This window comes from Macaca thibetana, chromosome 5 (genome assembly GCF_024542745.1).
Source record: "Macaca thibetana thibetana isolate TM-01 chromosome 5, ASM2454274v1, whole genome shotgun sequence".
Taxonomy (NCBI): domain Eukaryota; kingdom Metazoa; phylum Chordata; class Mammalia; order Primates; family Cercopithecidae; genus Macaca; species Macaca thibetana.
Genome location: NC_065582.1, coordinates 36100974 through 36122046, shown reverse-complemented (window position 1 = coordinate 36122046; position 21073 = coordinate 36100974). Strand labels below are relative to the sequence as shown.

Here is a 21073-nt window from a genome sequence, read left to right as displayed (position 1 = left end):
GAGGGGGCGCCTGGCCGCGCGGACTTTCCCTTTCGCTTACTTCCTAGTCCGGGGCAGGCCGGCTCGGAGGCAGCGAGAAAGCTCAGCCAGGCGGCTGCTCCGCGTCCTCCCAGGTAAGTTGCGCGCGCCGCTCGTGTGGTCTCTCTGCACCTCTTCCTGGGGTCGGGTCGGGAAGGGGCGGAAGGGAACCGCGGCCCGGTCACGGACTCCGGGGACCCCGGGCTCCCGCTCGGTTGCACCTGGGCCCCTAGCTCCTGTCTGGGCGGGGACGGCGGGGAGTGCATCAGGCCCCCGGGATGCCGGTGCTTCTCTGCGCCGCCCGGTGCGGGAATGTGGACACTAGCGAAGCCGGCTCAGGTTGGCTCTCGGGAGAAGCAGGAACTACACGGAAAGGGAGCCCACGGGTCCTGCGGAGCCCGAGGTCCGGACCCCGTGAGTGCAGTGCCAATGGGCTGTGGCTGGGCGGAGCGCCCTTCTAGCCTTGCAGGCCCCTGGGGGTCGCCGTGGCGAGCTTACGCCTGGGCTCCGGGCTGCTGGCTGCCACCTCCCTCGGGAGGCCCTGGCCCAGCCCTCCCGCTTCCCTGATTCCCGGTAGGGTCGCCCTCCCCGCCTCTTGGCCCCTCTTGGCTCTGAGCGTGGATGACAAAGATTGGGTAAAGGCTTTCAACGAGCCAGTGGAGTTGAATGCTAGCGTCTCGCGGGGGGTGTGTCCTCTCTCACTGGTTACTGCTAGGATGGAGCTTGGATTTTGGTCACCGTGGCTCAGAGGTGGGAAAGGTTCCGTGCTCTGGGTCTGTCCAGGACCCTGGCTCCCTAACCCAAGTCTGGCCTCTGCTCCCTGGCAGGCTTCACCCCACCTCTGCGTTCCTTCATTAGGATGTGCGAGTTAGGTCTCTGATTAGAAAACAACTTACAGCGTTTAAGCAAAGTCGAATTCTTCAAGTAAGGATGCTTTGAAGTGCCCTTTATAACTTCTTCAGTTTCTATAAATATGAACTTGTATTTAGAGCTTAAATGCAAGCCAGGAAAGTCTTTTTCCTGTTTGAAAGACAGAGAAAAAGAGAGAAGAGGTGATCGGAGGTGGTGGGTGGGAGAGGAGAAAGAGAAGGAGAATAATTGTTCTGGGTGTAGACAACTCAGTTTGCTGAGATGACTTTTATCTTTTGACTCTGTTATTAAGATTTTTACCAAAGAGCAACTGTAGATATGGTGGCCTGACTTGAAGGGACAGACCAAACAAAACACAAAACAAAACAAACAACAACAAAAGCAAGAGCAGAAAATATTGGAAAATGATTTATTCACCAATATTTTAAAGTTTCTTCCTATTCTAAGCGAAGAACATCTTTAAGTTCTTTATAATGTACCCATTTTACATTTACAAAAAGTTGACAGCTTGTTTTGGGAGTTTCTAAGCTATCAGTTAATTTTTTGGGGGTACAGTTTTATTGATAAACTAATAGAGGAAAAAAAATCTAATGGAATACCCCCAAATTTAAAAGAAGGCAAGAAAAGAGAGACAATAGAACATAAAACAAATGGGACAAGAATAAAGTACATAATTTTCACAGTCCCTTTGGTGCTGCTGTAACAAAATACCTGAGACTGGGTAATTTACAAAGAACAGAAATTTATCCATTCATGGTTCTGGAGTCTGGGAAGTCCCAGACTGAAGGGCTGCATCTGGTGAGGGTCGTCAGGCTACATTATAACATGATGGAAAGCATCACATGGTGAGAGAGAGCAAGAGAGGACAGAACTTAACTTTTATAACAAACTCATTCTGACAATAACCTGCTCCCTTGGTGATAATGTTAATCCATTTCTGAGGGTAGAGCCTTCATGACCTAATAACCTCTTACAATAACCTGCTCCCTTGGTGATGACATTTCTGAGGGCAGAGCCTTCATGACCTAATAACCTCTTACAAGGTCCCACCTCTCAACACTGTTGCATCAAAGATGAAATTTCCAATACATGAGCTTTGGAGCACACATTCAAACCATAACAATAGTTCAATTACTTTAAAGCCCAAAATATCAGTAATTATATTAAATGCAATTTAATATATCAGTAATTAAATGAAAAAGACTAAATTTTATGATAATCAGACTAATATTGTCAGACTAGTCTTCAAAACAACCCAACAATCATATGCTGTTTACAAGAGACACATTTATGGATACTAAAAGGTATAAAGTGAACAGATGTAACCATTTATCAAAAGAAAGCTGTCATGGCAATATTACTATTAGACAAAATAGAATTAGGAAAAAAAGTAAAAAAGTCATAACTGTAGATAAAGAGAAACATTTCACTAAGTTAAAGGTTTCACTGAGAAGAAATAAAAATTCTGAATTTATAAGTACCTATAATAACACATTAAGAAACTAGAAAATAGAAAAAGAATAGAGCCAAATTGACAGAACTAGAAAAATATAGAAAAATAGAAAATTCATAGAAAAATCCACAATCATAGTGGGAGATTTTATCATACATCTCTCAGTAACTGATAGAAAAACCAGACAAAAGATCAGTAAGGATAAAGAAAGTGCGAACACAATGTAGTTGACATAAGGAACCTATACTACTTCCAACAACTGCTGAAATCACAGAACGTACTTAAAATCTGACCATATACCGGCTCATAGAGTAAATTGCAATACATTTTAAAGAATTTAAATCATACAGAATATGTCTTCTGACCATAATGCAATTAAAATAGAAAAGAACAGAAAAACTCTATAATTCTCATATATTTGGAAATTAGTAAATACATTGCTAAGTAACCCATGGGTCAAAAAATAATCAGAATGAAAATCAGAAAATATTTTTAATGAATTATGAAAAAAATTACATATAAAAACTTGTCAGATGCCCTAAACTACTGCTTAAAGGAAACTTATAACCTTAAGTGCATATATTAGAAATGAAGAGTGACTAAAAATGAATGAGCAAGCAAATACCTTAAAAACAAGAAATGGAATAGTAAAATAAATCCAGAGAAATCAGAACAGGGGAAATAATAATATAACAACAGAAATTAATGAGCTAGAAAATAGAGGATCTATCAAGTCAGAAGTTGATGTTTTGAAAATGCTAATAAAAATGACAAACCTCTAGCAAGACAATAAAAGCTGGTACAAATAACTCATCTAAGGAATAAAATTGAGGACCTATCTTTTGTTAATGACATAAGCAGGAAGCCATTAGCCTGAGACTGTCTCTATACTTTTAGTTGTTACATAATAAACTGCAACCTAACTTAGTATACTACATAAACAAACTGAAACCTTACTTAGGAGTAATTTTTTTTGTAATTAATAGCCAAATTTCTACCAACCATAAATAGCCAAGCTTTAGCCAGTCACAGGCAGCCAGCTGATCAGACTATGCGCAAACAAGGTAAATGCCTATTACACCATGCGCAAATAAGACAGACTTCTAGCTGAAGCAAATCAGGTGATTACTATGCTCTTGTGTTTGGCCTATAAAAGCTCACTGCTCACACTGTTGGGTGCTCTCTGAAACTTCTGCGAATCTGAGTGCTGCCTCATTCATGAATCATTCTTTGCTAAAATAAACTCTGTCAAATTGAATTTGTCTGAAGTTTCTCTTTTAACTGTTGCAAGCAGGATCCAAAGGAGACCTATAGTGACCCTCAGGAGCTCGTAGTGACCACGTGAAGGTACCTGCGGGGCTCATTGTGCCCATTGCTCTTTCACTGCAACTGGTAGTTGTGGGTAAGTTCATGCTCAGACTTGAGTGCTATACATTTGCATTTTCAGCTCTCTGACTTTATTTGAGCAGTTATTTGACTGGATTGGCTCCAGAATTGGATTGGATTCAGTGAAGAAACTGAAACTGGACTGGTGCTCTAGGAGGCCTCCAGTAGATAAGGTTACTAGAAGACAGGGAATCATGGGCTTATCTGGATTTAAGGAGTCTACAACTCCTCTATCTGCAACTCCAGCTGATTTCATTTATAAGAATTATGGACCAAGAACCTGTGCTTTTCTAGAGAAATGTGTGAGCCTTACTAAAGGTAACTTAGAATTACAGTGGACTGCCGAGACCAGCTCAGTTGTGGAGACCCTATCCCAGCAGCACTAGAGGAATTAAAGACACACACAGAGAAATATAGAGTGTGGAGTGGGAAATCAGGGGACTCACAGCCTTCAGAGCTGAGAGCCCTGAACAGAGATTTACCCACATATTTACTGACAGCAAGCCAGCGATAAGCATTATTTCTATAGATTATAGATTAACTAAAAGTATTCTTTATAGGAAACAAAGGGATGGGCTGAAACAGAGGGATGGGCTCGGGCTAGATATCTGCAGCAGGAACATGTCCTTAAGGCACAGATTGCTCATGCTATTGTTTGTGGCTTAGGAATGCCTTAAGTGGTTTTCCGCACTGGGTGGACCAGGTGTTTCTTGCCCTCATCCCGGTAAACCCACAACCTTCAGCGTGGGCATCATGGCTGTCAGGAACATGTCACAGTGCTGCAGAGATTTTGTTTATAGCCAGATTTGGGGGCCTGTTCCCAACATGTCCCCCTTTTTTGTTTTGCAAAGCAATAAAAGCAAAGACAACTTTGTCACGGTGGGCTACTTCTCGCAGGAGTCAGGATTCGCATCTGCATACTATTCAAAGACAAACAACACAGATTAAAAGCACAATCATCATTGAAATCACAGAGCCTCCAAGTGTCTTTATCTATTTTAATGGGTTAATTGCTGCTAATCTGTCTGCAGCTCCTTCAAGCACTCCAGTTCCTGGCATTAAGATCAGGTGTGCCTGGGATACTTTAAATATTTGTTCTTTTAATTTTGCAATATCCAAAGACAAGTTTATAGAGTGTCCTTCTAGATGCTTTTTTTTTCTTTCCTGAATTTTGATCTTATTTAAGAGCCATTAATAGTTTCCACAAATCCTTATGTTTAGCTCCTACAGCGGGCCATATCATTTGAGAGTGAGGTGCCACTATACCTTCATGTTTCCAGATAATAGGAACTCTTGCCATATTTCTTACTATTTCTACCATCTGACCATTTTGTTTAGACCAGCTGAACATAGTGTGGCCATGGGATGCAGACTGAGAGGTGCAATTTAAGCTAAACATCCCCTTAGGGAACCAATCAATAATGATTCCAGAGGAATTGTTGCACAGCACCTCTGCCTGTTCTGCAATGCAGTCTTCCCAAACAAGTATGTTCATTATTTCTGGCCAGGTCCAATTCTGTTTACAAATAGGTTTTTGAGGATGGTATGCCTCAATTATAGAAACAGATTTATTGTGGTAAATACTGAGATAAGAAAGCATGTGTAACTGTGTCATAGAGTGATTACATCCAGGCATTATTGCCAGCCAAGATTGATAAATATGGCCAATAAGTATAATTGTTCTCTGTGTCAGCCCTTGTTGAAGGAATACTCATGGCAATGGTGATCACCACTATCATAGCTATCATTAAATTACTCATTGTGACTGGTTGTCCTGCTTTCCTCAGTTTTGTTCCACCATCTGTGACAGTTTCTTGATCTGTCCCCAAGTAGGTGGCTGTGTTCGATGGTTGTTGCTCATGATAGTTGGGGTCCTCCTTAGCATCATTCTCAACATGGCTCCAACCAGGGGGTCCTCGGGATCCTCCCAGAATCTCTTCTTTGGCATCTGGCTCATGATAAAGTTTCAGGTGTCTTGATGGTGTCCAAATCGGCTGTTGATTCTGGCCTGGAGAAACACAAGCATAACCTCTACCCCAAGTTATTATTTTACATATTTCCCAACTTTTTGTTATCAAGTCTCTCCGCCAAGCCAGTTGTTTTGCTTCTGTCTTTGCAGCTTGTTTCTGTAGATGCTGTTCAGCTGTTGATAGCATCTGGCCCTTTAAAAAAATTTAAAGTCAATAATGCTAGATTCAGTTGTACATGGGGTGTCCCGTAATCCCTGTTTCTCCCTTTTTGCTTTTGCAACTGCTGTTTCAGGGAGAGATTCATTCTTTCTACAATGGTTTGTCCTTGAGAATTATATGGGATGTTAGTAATGTGTTTAATATTCCATATAGACAAAAATGTAGCTAGAGCTTGGCTAGTATAGCCTGGGGCATTATCTGTTTTAATAGAAGCTGGAATGCCCATCACTGCAAAACACTGCAAAAGGTGACACTTAACGCAGGCAGAAGACTCTCCTGATTGGCGTGTAGCCCAGACAAGGTGAGAAAAGGTATCCACCGATACATGTACATAAGCTAGTGTCCCAAATGAGGGAACATGTGTGACATCTATTTGCTAAAGATAATTAGGTTCCAATCCTCAAGGATTAACTCCTTCTGTAAAAGATGAGGAATGCACCATTTGGCAAGTTGGGCATCACTGGATAATAGCTTTAGCTTCTTTCCAGGTACCATTGTATCTGCGTTTGAGACCAGAGGCATTAACATGTGAAATTGTGAACTTGTCTAGCATTAGATATTGCAGCAGCTACTAGGTGATCAGCCATATGATTCCCTTCAGTTAAAGGTCCTTGAAGAGGCATATGAGCCCTAATGTGAGTGATTTAAAAAGGGTGCATTCTATTCCTAACTGCTGTTTGCAATTGGGTAAATAAAGTCGTCAGTTGTTCATCTGTATGAAATCATAACTGAGCATTTTCAATTAATTGTGTGGAATGAACCACATATGAAGAATCAGAAATCACAAAAGCAGTCAATATCTCAATTACAGCTACAAGCTCTGCTTTTTGAGGTGAAGTATAGGGCATCTGAAAAACTTTACCTTTCGATCCAGAATAAGGGACTTTACCCTTACTAGACCCGTCTGTAAAAACATTCTCAGCACCTTCAATTGGTTTAAATTTAGTTATTTTAGGGAGAATCCAATTAGTTAATTTCAAAAATTGAAATAATTTTGTTTTAGGAAAATGATTATCGAGAATACTCACAAAGTCAGCCAAATGGGTTTGCCAAGTAAGACTATTTATAAAAGCTTGCTGTATTTATGCCTTCGTGAGGACAATAATTTTTCTGGTATCATATCCATGTAATTTAACAATCCAAGTTCTCCCATTTCTTATCATCATAGCGATTTGATCCAATTAGGAGTTAGAGTCTGTGAATTATTAGTATGTGGAAGAAAAAGCCACTCTACAAAGTCCTGCTCTTGTACAATAACACCAGTAGGTGAATGCTGAGTTGGAAAAATTAGCAAATCTAGGTTCTTTTCTGGATCTATTCTATTTATTTGAGCTTTATGGACTTGCTTTTTGATTAGCTGCAGCTCTGCCTCAGCTTCATTTGTTAATTGCCGAGGGCTAGTGAGACTAGTATCTTCTCTAAGGATAGAAAATAGATTACTCATGGCATAGGTAGGAATGTCTGGAGCAGGTCTTATCCAATTAATGTCCCTTCATAATTTTTGAAAGTCATTTAATGTTTTCGATTGATCCCTATGTATGGTTACTTTCTGTGGCACAACAGTAGTGTCATTTACTAAGGTCCCCAAGTAGGAGTAAGGAGTAGTAGTCTGAATTTGGTCAGGAGCTATAATTAAACCGGCATGAGAAATCAAGTTTTGCAAGTGATCATAACATTGGAGTAACATTTCTTGAGTGGGGGCAACACAAAGAATACTATCCATATAATGAATAATGTAACACTGAAAATTTTTTATGAGTAGGTTCAATTGCTTGCCCTACATAAGTCTGGCAAATTGTTGGACTGTTTAACATGCCTTGTGGCAATACTTTACAATAAAAATGCTTTAGCAGGCTGCAGGTTGTTTACTGCAGGAATTGTAAATGGAAACCATTCAGTCTTGCTCAGCTAAGGGGATAGTAAAGAAACAGTCTTTTAAATCTATGACTATTAAAGGCCAATTTTTTGAAATCATAGCAGGAGAAGGCAGTCCTGGGTGCATGTCCCCATAGGTTGTATAACTGAATTAATGACTCTTAAGTCAGTTAACATTCTCCATTTACCTGATTTTTTCTTAATTATGAAAACTGGAGAATTCCAAGGGGAAAATGTTGGAGCTATGTGTCCTTTTTTAATAGTTCAGCAACTAAGTCCTCTAAAGCCTCCAGTTTATCTTTACTTAGCGGCCATTGTTCTATCCAAATTGGCTTATCTGTTAACCACTTTAAAGGTATAGGTTCTGCAGGCTTAACAATGGCCACCATCAAAAATGATATCCTAAACCTTGGTGGGAACTTTATCTTTCCGTTTGAAGCATTTCCTTCAAAACTTGCAAATTTTTCCTAGTCCCATACCAAGGACGTACCTCATTTCATGCATCATATATTGACTTTGAGGGCTATATAATTATTCTGGAATTAGAACTTGTGCTCCCCATTGTTGTAATAAATCTCTTCCCCATAAATTTATAGGTACAGAAGTTATAATTGGTTGAATCAGGTTGTCCATTGGGTCCTTCACAATGCAAAATATAACTACTTTGATATACTTCAGGGGTTTTACCAACTCCAACTATGTTAAATTGATCAGGTTGATTTGGCCATGCAGACTGCCAGTGCTGTAGAGAAATGATTGAATTGTCCGCTCTTGTATCTACCAAACCTTTAAATTTCTTTCCCTGAATAGTTATTTCACAGGTATGACATTTATCAGTAATTTGATTCACCCAATAAGCTGCTTTGCCTTGTTTATTTGTGCTTCCAAATCCTCCTGTTCATTTAATTTCGCTTTTCCCCATTTCCACATATGACATAATCAGGAGCTGTGCTATATGCTTTCCTGGCTCTGCTTTCTAGGGAACAGAAGTAGATATAACAATTTGAATTTCCCCATTGTAATCTGAATCAGTGACTCCTGTTTGTACTTGTACTCTTTTTAAATTTAAACTAGACCTACCTAGAAGTAATCCTGCCATCCCTGCTGGCATCATCTAACTGGAGACAGCAACCTTCTTTAACAGTCCCATTACAAAAGGAGAACCTGGTCCATATTGATTAATAGCTTGTTTAAATTCTGTGAGTAATTTAAAAGGAAAAGGCTCAAATGTAGCTATGACATTTCCCTGTTGATCTGGGGGGTGTATTCTAACAGGGAACTGCCAAGCCTCTATATCACCCTCTCTTCTAGCTTACTAAATTCCTGGCTGAATAGAACTGAGAGTGGTCGCTCGAGGTGCTATTCAAACAGTCACTGGGGCAACTACTTTTTGCCCAGTGTCCTCTGGAAAAGAAAGATCTGGAGGGTCAGGCCACTCTTTTTCTTCAAAATAATGAGGGCATGCAGAAGGGTAGGGACAGACCTCTCCCTCTTTTGCCACTTTAGCTGGCAAACAAACCTGCTTTGTCACCTCTTCTGTTACTTCGTTATACTTTCCTTCCTCCTCATCATTAGTGTGAAAAGGTTCCAAGATGGAACGAACCAGAGCCCACACTTGTCCCATTGTTACCCGGATGCTTCTGAGTTCCCCTTCTTACTCACCACAGGGTTTGCTTAAGAGTACTTGGGTGTCCTCCAGCTTAGTTCCATGTTTTCCAACTGTCGCTCTGGTGAGCCTTTGACCTAGGTTTGAGCCCCCACATTGGGTGCTGCTTGATGAGACCAGCTCAGTTGTGGAGATCCTAACCCAGCAGTGCTAGAGGAATTAAAGACACACACACAGAAATATAGAGTGTGGAGTGGGAAATCAGGGGACTCACAGCCTTCAGAGCTGAGATCCCCAAACAGAGATTTAGCCCACGTATTTATTGACAGCAAGCCAATGATAAGGATTATTTCTATAGATTATAGATTAACTAAAAGTATTCCTTATGGGAAACAAAGGGATGGGCCAAAACAAAGGGAAGGGCTCTGGATAGATTATCTGCAGCAGGAACATGTCCTTAAGGCACAGATCACTCATGCTGTTGTTTGTGGCTTAGGAATGCCTTGAGCAGTTTTCTGCCCTGGGTGGACCAGGTGTTCCTTGCCCTCATTCTGGTAAACTCACAACCTTCAGTGTGGGCATTGTGGCCATCTCGAACATGTCACAGTGCTGCAGAGATTTTGTTTATGGTCAGTTTTGGGCCAGTTTATGGCCAGATTTGGGGGCCTGTTCCCAACAGTGGACAAAGAAGAAAAGCTTCTTAAGGCAAACAGGCACATCTTTTTTAAAGCTACAATAGCTAGACAAACCAAGAGAATCTTGTGTATGTTTTACTTTTGTATTTTTATTTTTAATATTTGTGGATACATAGTAGGTGTATATATTTATGGGGCACTTGAGATATTTTGATACAGGCATACAATGGATAATAACAACATCACGGTAAAAGGGGTATCCATTACCTCAAGCATTTATCCTTTCTTTGTGTTATAAACAATCCCATTAAACTCTTTTAGTTATCATAAAATGTACAGTAATTGTTGTTGACTGTATAACCCTATTTTGCTATCAAAGAATAAATCTTATTCATTCTATCTAACTATATTTGTGTACTCATTAACCATCCCAATCCCCCTCCAACTACACTTCCCAGCCTCTGTTAACCGCCATTCTATGTACTCTCTTATCTCCATGAGTTCAATTGTTTTAATTTGTAGTTCCCACAATTAAGTGAGAGCATGGGATGTTTGTCTTTCTGTTCCTTATTTTATTCCACTTAACATAATATCCTCCAGTTCCATCCATGTTGTTGCATGACAGGATCTCATTCTTTCTTACGGCTTAATAGTACCCCATTGTATATATGTACCACATTTCCTTTATCCAGTCATGTGTAGACAGACACTTGGATTGCTTCTAAATCTTGGCTACTGTGAATAGTGTAGCACTAAACATGGGAGTGCAGATATCTCCTTGATATATTGATTTCCTTTATTTTGGGTCTATATCTAGCAGGGGGATTGCTGGTCATGTGGTAGCTCTTATTATTAGTCTTTTGAGGAACCTCCAAATTGTTCTTCATAGTGGTTGTACTAATTTACATTCCCACCAACAGTGTACAAGAGTTCTCTTTTCTCCACATCCTTGAAGCATTTTTATTGCCTGTCTTTTGGATAAAAGCCATTTTAACTGGGGTGAGATGATATCTCATTGTAGTTTTGATTAGCATTTCTCTGATGATCAATGATGTTGATCTGTTTTCATATATCTGTTTGCCATTCATATGCCTTCTTTTCAGAAATGTCTATTTACATCTTTTGCCCATTTAAAAAATTGGATTACTAGATTTTTTTCTTATTGAGTTATTTTATCTCCTTATATATTCTGGTTATTAATCCCCTTTCAAATGGATAGTTTGTGAATATTTTCTCCCATTCTGTGTATTGCCTCTGCACTTTGTGGATTATTTGATTTGCTATGCAGAAAGTTTTTAATTTGGTGTGATCCCTTTTGTTCATTTTTGCTTTGGTTGCCTATGCTTGTGGGGTATGACTTAAGAAATCTTTGCCCTGACCAGTGTAATGGAAATTTTCTTAATGTTTTCTTTTAATAGTTTCATAGTTTGAGGTCTTAGATTTAAGTCTTTAATCTATTTTGTTTTAATTTTTATATATGGCAAGATATAGGGGTCTAGTTTCTTCTGCATATGGATATCTACTTTTCCCTGTACCACTTATTGAAGAGACTGTCCTTTCTGCAATGTATGTTCTTGACACTCTTATTGAAAATGAATTCACTGTAGATGTATGGATTTGTTTCTGTGTTCTCTATTCTGTTCTATTGTTCTGTGTGTCTGTGTCTGTTTTTATGCCAGTACCATTCTGTTTTAGTTGCTATAGCTCTGTAGTATAATTTTAAGTCAGATAATGTGATTCCTCTAGTTTTGTTCTTTTTGCTTAGAATAGCTCTGGCTATTCTGGGTCTTTTGTGGTTTCATGTAAATTTTAGGATTATATTTTATTAACATACTTTTGTGAAGAATGTCATTGGTATTTTGATAGGGACTGTATTACATCTATAGATTACTTTGGATAGTAGGGACATTTTAACAGTATTGATTTTTCCAATCCATGAACATGGAATATCTTTCCATTTTTTGGTGTCCTCTTTAATTTCTTGCATCAGTGTTTATAGCGTTTCTTGCATCAGTGTTTATAGTTTTCATTGTAGAGATCTTTTACTCCTTTGATTAAGTTTATTCCTGGGTACTTTATTTGTAGCTATTGTGAACGAGATTACTATCTTGATTTCTGTTTCAGATTGTTCAATGTTGGCATATAGAAATGCTACTGATTTTTGTATGTTGATTTTGTATACTACAGTTTCACTGAATTTGCTTATTACAGAGAGATTAAAGGTAGTTGAGTCTGTTACTAAATGTGTTTTCTGCCACATTGAAAAATTATACCATGAGAAGGCACATGCTTCTAGAAATTATAGCTCATAGATATGTCAATGTACAGAATGCTGGTGTGACAGTTCACAATTGTTTACTTTCTAGTTTTCACTGGAAATTAAAGTTACTAAGGGTAAAGCAATCCCAGCATTGTGGGAAGCTGAGGCAGGATGATTGCTTAATGCCAGGAGTTTGAGACCAGCTGGGGCAATGTAGAATGACCTCATCTGCAAATAAAAAAAAAAAAAAGAATTCTAATTAATATATGGTACTAGAATTACCAGAAATAATAAGGGAAACAACTCTGAAAAGAAGGTAAGATGTGTTTTGGGTAAGAACAACTATAAAGTATGAGGGGATGTTTGTTTTGTTAAGGAAAAAATAAAATAATATTTGTCCCAAAGTAGAATGCCTGGTTGTTAAGACAATGAGAAAGAGAAAGAGTATAGAAGAAAAACTGAATGGATATTAGAAAGTTGTAGAAGGTTGTGGGATAGGAATACTGGGAAGGGAATTTTATATGTGATCAAGCTAAGATTTGAAGAAAATTCTAAGTTTTTTTTTTAAAAATTAAGCATTAATATCAAAAAAATACTGATACAGAACTAGAAATTTGTCCTCTATGTTAAATCAACAAGGTTTTCTTGGAGTATTGGTCTGTTCTTAATAAGAAATTGAAAGACTTTTCTTTACCTGCTAAGTAATTGGCCTAGGAAATGCGATTCTGTGTTTTATCAAGATAATTTATTGTGCTTCATGTTGTCTTTATTAGATCTTTGACTGCCTCAGAGACCTGAGTCCACCCTATTAAAAGAGCAAGAATTTCTACAATTATGTGGCTTTCTTTATTTGCCTTTGAAGTCTTTTACCAATCACTCTATTTAAATGAATAAATATTGCTTCATAGAGACCTGTGATCCTATTTTAATCAAATATTTTAAACCTTTTGATATTTTTGACATCTCAAAATCAAATTCTAAATTAAAACCTTTTGACGTTGAACAAACTTTGGAAGCTTCTAGATGGGCTTCTCGAATATCTCAAAAGAAATTGTTTTCTCTCCTGATTAAAAAAGAGAGATGTTAAACTAATTAGGCTTATTTGATATGTTATATTACATGGGAAGCATTGTCAAATTGTAAGTGATGCTGAACTTTCTTTAAGTCATATTGTATGGGTATGTTATTAATGTATGCTTCAGAAATAATATAAAATTCTTAGAAACCAGATAGTCATGGTATAACACTATCAGCCAAAATTCTAATTATCATGAAATATTATACGTTGTAGAAGTAATACAATTTCCTTATCAATTGCATTATTGTGAACTCTCATCATATCTTTAACCAAGTCCATTTTAAGCCTTGTCATCTACAAAGAGTTACTTTTTTTACACTGGTACTTTCCAGAACACTGTGAAAAACAATTATATAAAGTGTGTGGACCTATAGACAACCAACCAACCAAATCATAAAGTATTCTTTTAAAAGATTCGTGGAAAGGACTCTGCCAAGTATAGGTTTCTGATAACTTTAAGATCATACTACTGGACTGGGTAAGAATTTCCAGAACTCTAGTGAAGAAATGGATTGGTTCATAAAACTGCCAAACCAACATCAAGCAGAATCAGAATTAATTGAATACCAGGGAAATGCTTTGGCAAATTTTCATGCTAAGTCAGCTAGTACTGAAATTGTTAAGATATGCAATTAGAAAAACACCATAAGATTTATCTGAATTAAATTATCTATGATAACCTATTTAAACGAACAGCATCATGCACCTGAATTGGAGAAACAAAACTGATATTTAAAAGGATATAAATTTAGTGTTAAATGTGGCCTCATGGATCAGACAGCTATCTGGTCCTTTCTGAGTCCATATAGCTGCCATTATTAAAAGTTCTGCACTCTGACTCATCATAGACTAGATAACATGAAATTATGAAAAAAGATTGGTGTTATGACTGTTCTAAAATTGCTAAAATGGCTTATAACCAATGTTTTGTTTGTCAAATCCACAATTTTTATAAGACAATAAAAACCTCAGTTGGTACATTTCTACCATCCACTGGACTATTTGAACATTTACAGATGGATTGCATTCAGTTGCCTCATTGGGAATCTGCAGGAAACTTAGGTATGCTGGATATGTCATGTTGAACCAAATACTAATATGCTTTTAAAGATCTCCTAATTCACCCTATAACAGATTTCAACTGATATTCCAAGGTGACTGCCTATTCAGATTGAACATCTGGTCTTTCTATAGGGTTAGGCTTTTTGAGTCACATATTCAGATTTCGTGTTTAAAGCTAACAGTAGACAAAACATAGGAGAGGCTTTACAGTTAAATTCTTCCAGAAACTGAATAAGAAAACCAAAAGGAGAGATAATTAGATAGTTTGTAGACGAATTCATAACCCTAATTCTCTAATTGTTGGTAGCCTCCATTGATGACAATTAATAGTGGAGCCTTAGATAAATACGACTATTGCTTCCCTGTTGATGACCCCTGTAGCACACAGTGGGAACAGGGAACAGGGAACTGTCTCTTGTGCCCCTCCAGCATATGTTTTTATCTGTGAAGGATTTAACTGTCAATCATAGGCACAGGCAACTCCATGTCCCAATCAGTAGGAAATAAGAAGTCAGTGTGGATTAGGGATTCTAACAGGAACACTGTCACTCCATAACCAACTGGAAATTTGACATTATTCTGTACATCTCAATTTGCACTATGGCATAAAAAGGAACTTTCTAGCAGGTGCAAATCCCTCTAAATGGGCATCTTTTGTTCAAATGCTCCTTCCCTGGCTTGGAATAAATGTAAATGAGGTTATTATTAGAAATCCCTTTCAAACATTAGCTATTACAGCTGACTCTACTGCAAAGGCTATAGTTGCCCAGTGAAGTTCTCTAAATTCTCTTGCTAAAATTTCTTTAAATAACAGGATTGCCTTGAACTATCTGTTGGTTCATAGTGGGGGTGGGCGTGTGTGATAGGGGATACTGTGTATAATAGCTAATATATCCTACTGCATTTGCGTAAAGGAATCTGTTATAAAGAAAATGAAATAAGGTATAAAAGTTGGAAAGAAGAAAACCATCATTATGTCTTGAGGATGACTGGGGATACAGAAAATGAAAAGAATCCACAAACTATTAGAATTACTAAGTTAGTTAAGCAAGGGTACTCAATGCATGGTCAGTATACAAAATTTAATTGAATTTTGACATATATGTATATGCCATATTGTGTTAGATTGTTTTACATTGCTATAAGGGAATACCTGAGGCTGGGTACTTTATAAAGAAAAGAGGTTTATTTGGCTCATGGTTCTGCTGGCTGTACAAGCATGGCACTTGCATCTGTCTGACCTTAGGAAGCCTTTACTCATGGTGGAAGAAGGGGCAGCAGGCATGTCATATAGTGAGAGAGGGAGTGAGAGGGAGGGAGCAAGAGTGAAGGGGGAGGTCCCAGACTCTTTTTAAACAACCTGAAATCCTGTGAACTAACAGAGTGAGAACTCACTTATTACCATGAAGAGCACACCAAGCCATTCATGAGGGATACACCTTCATGACCCAAACACTTTCCACCAGCTCCTACCTTCAACACTGGGGATCACATTTCAACATGAGATTTGGAGAGGAAAAATATCCAAACCCTATCACATATATAAATATGTAAAACTATTTAAATGTTTTAAAAGTATCGAATAAGAATAAATCTTACAAAATATGCTTAAGAACTTTAAGCAAAAACCATAAAATACTACTGTGATAAGTTAAAGAAGACCTAAATAAATGGAGAGATCTGTCATGCTCATGGATTAGAAGGTTCAATACTGTAATGATGTGAATAGTTCCCAAATTGTTCTATATATTCAATACATTGCCAATTAAAATCTCAGTGGACTTTGTTTTTTGAAACTGACAAGCTGAGTCTGCCATTTATAATAATATTCAAAGGAGCAAGAATAACAAAGACACATTTGAAGAACAAGAAGGAGGAAGGAGAACGTATTTGAGGAAGAATAAGGAACTTTATTAAATATATATCTCCTAGATATTGAGATATACATTTGAAATACATCTATTGCCTAGATATTGAGATATATTATACATTTAATATAGTGTGTTGCTGGTATAGGGATAGACAAATGAACATTGGATCAGAATAGAGAGCACTGAAACAAGATCTACCCCTATATGGACATGTGCCTATTGACAAATAAAATACTGTTGATTATTTCCCCAAGATGGTCTGTAAAAAATAGGTTAATCGAACATCCATATGGGAAAAAAGTGAATCCTTCTGCTACCTCAAATATCAACCTCAGGTAGACTATAGATCTAAAAGTGAAAGGCAAAGCAATAAAGATTTTAGAAAATAACAAAGAGAATATCTTTGTGAAAATATAGGAAATATTTTAAAAATAGGCCAGAAAACTCACTATTAAAATATATGAAATATAAGAACATCTGTTCATCAAAGTACTATAGTTTGAATAGTGTGTCTCCTCCAAAATTCATATTGAAACTTAATCCCCATTGTAACAGTACTAATCCTAAAACTAAGTATTAAGAGGTGTGACCTTTGGGAAGTTACTAAGTCATGAGGGCTCTTTCCTCAGGTATAGGATTAGCATCCTTATAAAAGGGCTTGAGATTGAAGGTAGTGCCCCCTTGCCCTCTTGCATTCTCCCATGTGAGGACACAGCAACAAGACACCGTCTTGGAAGGAGAGAGAAGCCCTCACCAGACACCAATGCACATGCCTTGATCTTAGACTTTTCAGCCTCCAGAGCTATAGTAAATACATTTCTGTTTTTTATATATTACCCAGTCTCTGGTATTTTGTTATAGAAGCACTAATGGACTAAGACAAAAATATTCCATTATGAAAGTGAAAAGGCAACCACAGAGTGGCAGAAGCTTTTGGAGATGATGAATATATTTACTTTCTGGATTTTGGTGATGATACCATGAGTGTATACATATGTATGTATACATAATGTGTACAAATTATGTACATTGATTATGTATAATGTACATAAGTTTCTTTGTATACCAATTATACCTTAATAAAGCTAAGGAAAAAAAAGAGTATCCAGAATAAATATGCATGGAATGGCCCATTTATTTAAAAAAATAAGAGGAGGGAATACGAAGCAGTGGTTTTGGTGCAAACATAAAAATTCTGGCTCCAACAGCATTTACATTCCCAAACCAAGCATATTTATGTTTTAATTCTTTGTGGCCATAAATTGTACAGCTCAGGCCTTTATAATCTCTCAGATTCTGTGAATGTGGGAAATTAGTTTTACCCATAAAAATGTTTTGTTCTTGGGGATAAATTTGAAAAAAATTTTTGCATAGTTAGCACACTGAGAAAATACAGACAAAGGCATACAGATGCAAGGAATGGGGTAGCTGAATAGAGCCAAAGAATGATATAGGGCCCGGAAGGTGGGCAAAGAGGAAGTTGTTGGGTTTATGGTTACAAGTAAACTAGCAGTTGTGGTACAGATAGTTTTATTTCCCCCACATTCATCTGAACAGCCCATCCAGACTTAAACACTGCTTTCTGCCTTTACTTCTAGGCAGTAAGACAGGGTTCTAATGGTGTGAGTCTCCTTCAACCCAACAAACCACCTAGGTCTGCCTGGAGTTTCCCACACCCCTCCTGCTTGCTAGTGATAGGTGCGAGGCAAGTTGATGCACATGCAACTTTTGTCTTTTGGTCCCAAAGCATGCTACTCCTGGAGTTTCCTTCAGTGAATGAGAACTATAGTTTGGTTCTGTGAGATCTGTATGAATCAAGCGGGGCATTGAAGCAGAGAAAAGAAATGCTTAAATGTTAAGAAAGTTTGAAGTGCAGAAAAAGGTGATTGTAAATCCATATGGTTAAGCCTAACCCATTTCTTAAAAGGCTTGATTGCTCATTCCTCCATTCATTGATTTACTCATTCTTCCAGTCTGTGTTATTGAGTCTTGCTCTGTATTTCCAGATGGTTGTGCTCTTAAGTACTGTATAGTGGTTGTATATCTGTGTTAGTGTTGCTGAATGTATCAGGGAATTAATTTTTTATCCCCATTCATTCTTTCCATTTGTCTGTTTCTCTCTCTCTCTCTCTCGAAAACATTTCTCAAGAATTAGAATTATGATATGCTGTCAAACACAATGACTCATTTGAACCTCTTTTATTTGTAGGTTGAATCACTGGACAATGCCACATACTTTGTGGATGGTGTGGGTCTTGGGAGTCATCATCAGCCTCTCCAAGGAAGAATCCTCCAATCAGGCTTCTCTGTCTTGTGACCACAATGGTATTTGCAAGGGCAGCTCAGGATCTTTAAACTCCATTCCCTCAGTGCTCACAGAAGCTGTAAAATGCCTTGACCTGTCCAACAACAGGATCACCTACATTAGCAACAGTGACCTACAGAGGTATGTGAACCTCCAAGCTCTGGTGCTGACATCCAATGGAATTAACACAATAGAGGAAGATTCTTTTTCTTCCCTGGGCAGACTTGAACATTTAGACTTATCCTATAATTACTTATCTAATTTATCGTCCTCCTGGTTCAAGCCCCTTTCTTCTTTAAAATTCTTAAACTTACTGGGAAATCCTTACAAAACCCTCGGGGAAACATCTCTTTTTTCTCATCTCACAAAATTGCGAATCCTGAGAGTAGGAAATATGGACACCTTCACTAAGATTCAAAGAAAAGATTTTGCTGGACTTACCTTCCTTGAGGAACTTGAGATTGATGCTTCAGATCTACAGAGCTATGAGCCAAAAAGTTTGAAGTCAATTCAGAATGTAAGTCATCTGATCCTTCATATGAAGCAGCATATTTTACTGCTGGAGATTTTTGTAGATCTTACAAGTTCCGTGGAATGTTTGGAACTGCGAGATACTGATTTGAACACTTTCCATTTTTCAGAACTATCCACTGGTGAAACAAATTCATTGATTAAAAAGTTTACATTTAGAAATGTGAAAATCACCGATGAAAGTTTGTTTCAAGTCATGAAACTTTTGAGTCAGATTTCTGGATTGTTAGAATTAGAGTTTGATGACTGTACCCTTAATGGAGTTGGTGATTTTAGAGGATCTGATAATGACAGAGTTATAGATCCAGGTAAAGTGGAAACATTAACAATCCGGAGGCTGCATATTCCACAGTTTTACTCATTTTATGATCTGAGCACTTTATATCCACTCACAGAAAGAGTTAAAAGAATCACAGTAGAAAACAGTAAAGTTTTTCTGGTTCCTTGTTTACTTTCACGACATTTAAAATCATTAGAATACTTGGATCTAAGTGAAAATTTGATGGTTGAAGAATACTTGAAAAATTCAGCCTGTGAGGATGCCTGGCCCTCTCTACAAACTTTAATTCTAAGGCAAAATCACTTGGCATCATTGGGAAAAACCGGAGAGACTTTGCTTACTCTGAAAAACTTGACTAACCTTGATATCAGTAAGAATACTTTTCATTATATGCCTGAAACTTGTCAATGGCCAGAAAAGATGAAATATTTGAACTTATCCAGCACACGAATACACAGTGTAACAGGCTGCATTCCCAAGACACTGGAAATTTTAGATATTAGCAACAACAATCTCAATATATTTTCTTTGAATTTGCCGCAACTCAAAGAACTTTATATTTCCAGAAATAAGTTGATGACTCTACCAGATGCCTCCCTCTTACCCATGTTACTAGTGTTGAAAATCAGTAGGAATACAATAACGACATTTTCTAAGGAGCAACTTGACTCTTTTCACACATTGAAGACTTTGGAAGCTGGTGGCAATAACTTCATTTGCTCCTGTGAATTCCTGTCCTTCACTCAGGAGCAGCAAGCACTGGCCAAAGTCCTGGTTGATTGGCCAGCAAATTACCTGTGTGACTCTCCATCCCATGTGCGTGGCCAGCGGGTTCAGGATGTCCGCCTCTCAGTGTCGGAATGTCACAGGGCAGCACTGGTGTCTGGCATGTGCTGTGCTCTGTTCCTGCTGATCCTGCTCATGGGGGTCCTGTGCCACTGTTTCCACGGCCTGTGGTACATGAAAATGATGTGGGCCTGGCTCCAGGCCAAAAGGAAGCCCAGGAAAGCTCCCAACAGGGACATCTGCTATGATGCGTTTGTTTCTTACAGTGAGCGGGATGCCTACTGGGTGGAGAACCTTATGGTCCAGGAGCTGGAGAACTTCAATCCCCCCTTCAAGTTGTGTCTTCATAAGCGGGACTTCATTCCTGGCAAGTGGATCATTGACAATATCATTGACTCCATTGAAAAGAGCCACAAAACTGTCTTTGTGCTTTCTGAAAACTTTGTGAAGAGTGAGTGGTGCAAGTATGAACTGGACTTCTCCCATTTCCGTCTTTTTGATGAGAACAATGATGCTGCCATTCTTGTTCTTCTGGAGCCCATTGAGAAAAAAGCCATTCCCCAGCGCTTCTGCAAGCTGCGGAAGATAATGAACACCAAGACCTACCTGGAGTGGCCCATGGATGAGGCTCGGCAGGAAGGGTTTTGGGTAAATCTGAGAGCTGCGATAAAGTCTTAGGTTCCCACATTTAAAGCCAGTCTTTGTCTAGTTGGGATCTTTATATCACTAGTTGTAGATAAGTTCATTCAGACATAATTATATAAAAGCTACATGGATGTACCGTCATTTGAGGACTTCCTTACTAAAACTACAAGACTTCAAATTTTGTATAGGGTGCTGTTTTGTAAACATATGCCAGATTTAAAAA

The 21073-nt window shown here is 38.2% G+C and overlaps 1 protein-coding gene across 2 annotated transcripts; it reads left to right on the top strand.

Annotated features, from left to right (window-relative positions):
- Positions 1-33: 33 nt before the first annotated feature.
- Positions 34-21073, top strand: TLR2 (toll like receptor 2). Of its 2 annotated transcripts, XM_050792523.1 has the most exons (3): positions 34-113; positions 3636-3743; positions 18513-21073. In XM_050792523.1, exon 3 carries the CDS (start codon positions 18529-18531, stop codon positions 20881-20883), a length of 2355 nt encoding a protein of 784 aa, XP_050648480.1. In that variant the 5' UTR covers positions 34-113; positions 3636-3743; positions 18513-18528; the 3' UTR covers positions 20884-21073. The 2 variants fall into 2 exon arrangements, with proteins under 2 accessions (XP_050648480.1, XP_050648481.1); XM_050792524.1 differs by lacking the exon at positions 3636-3743.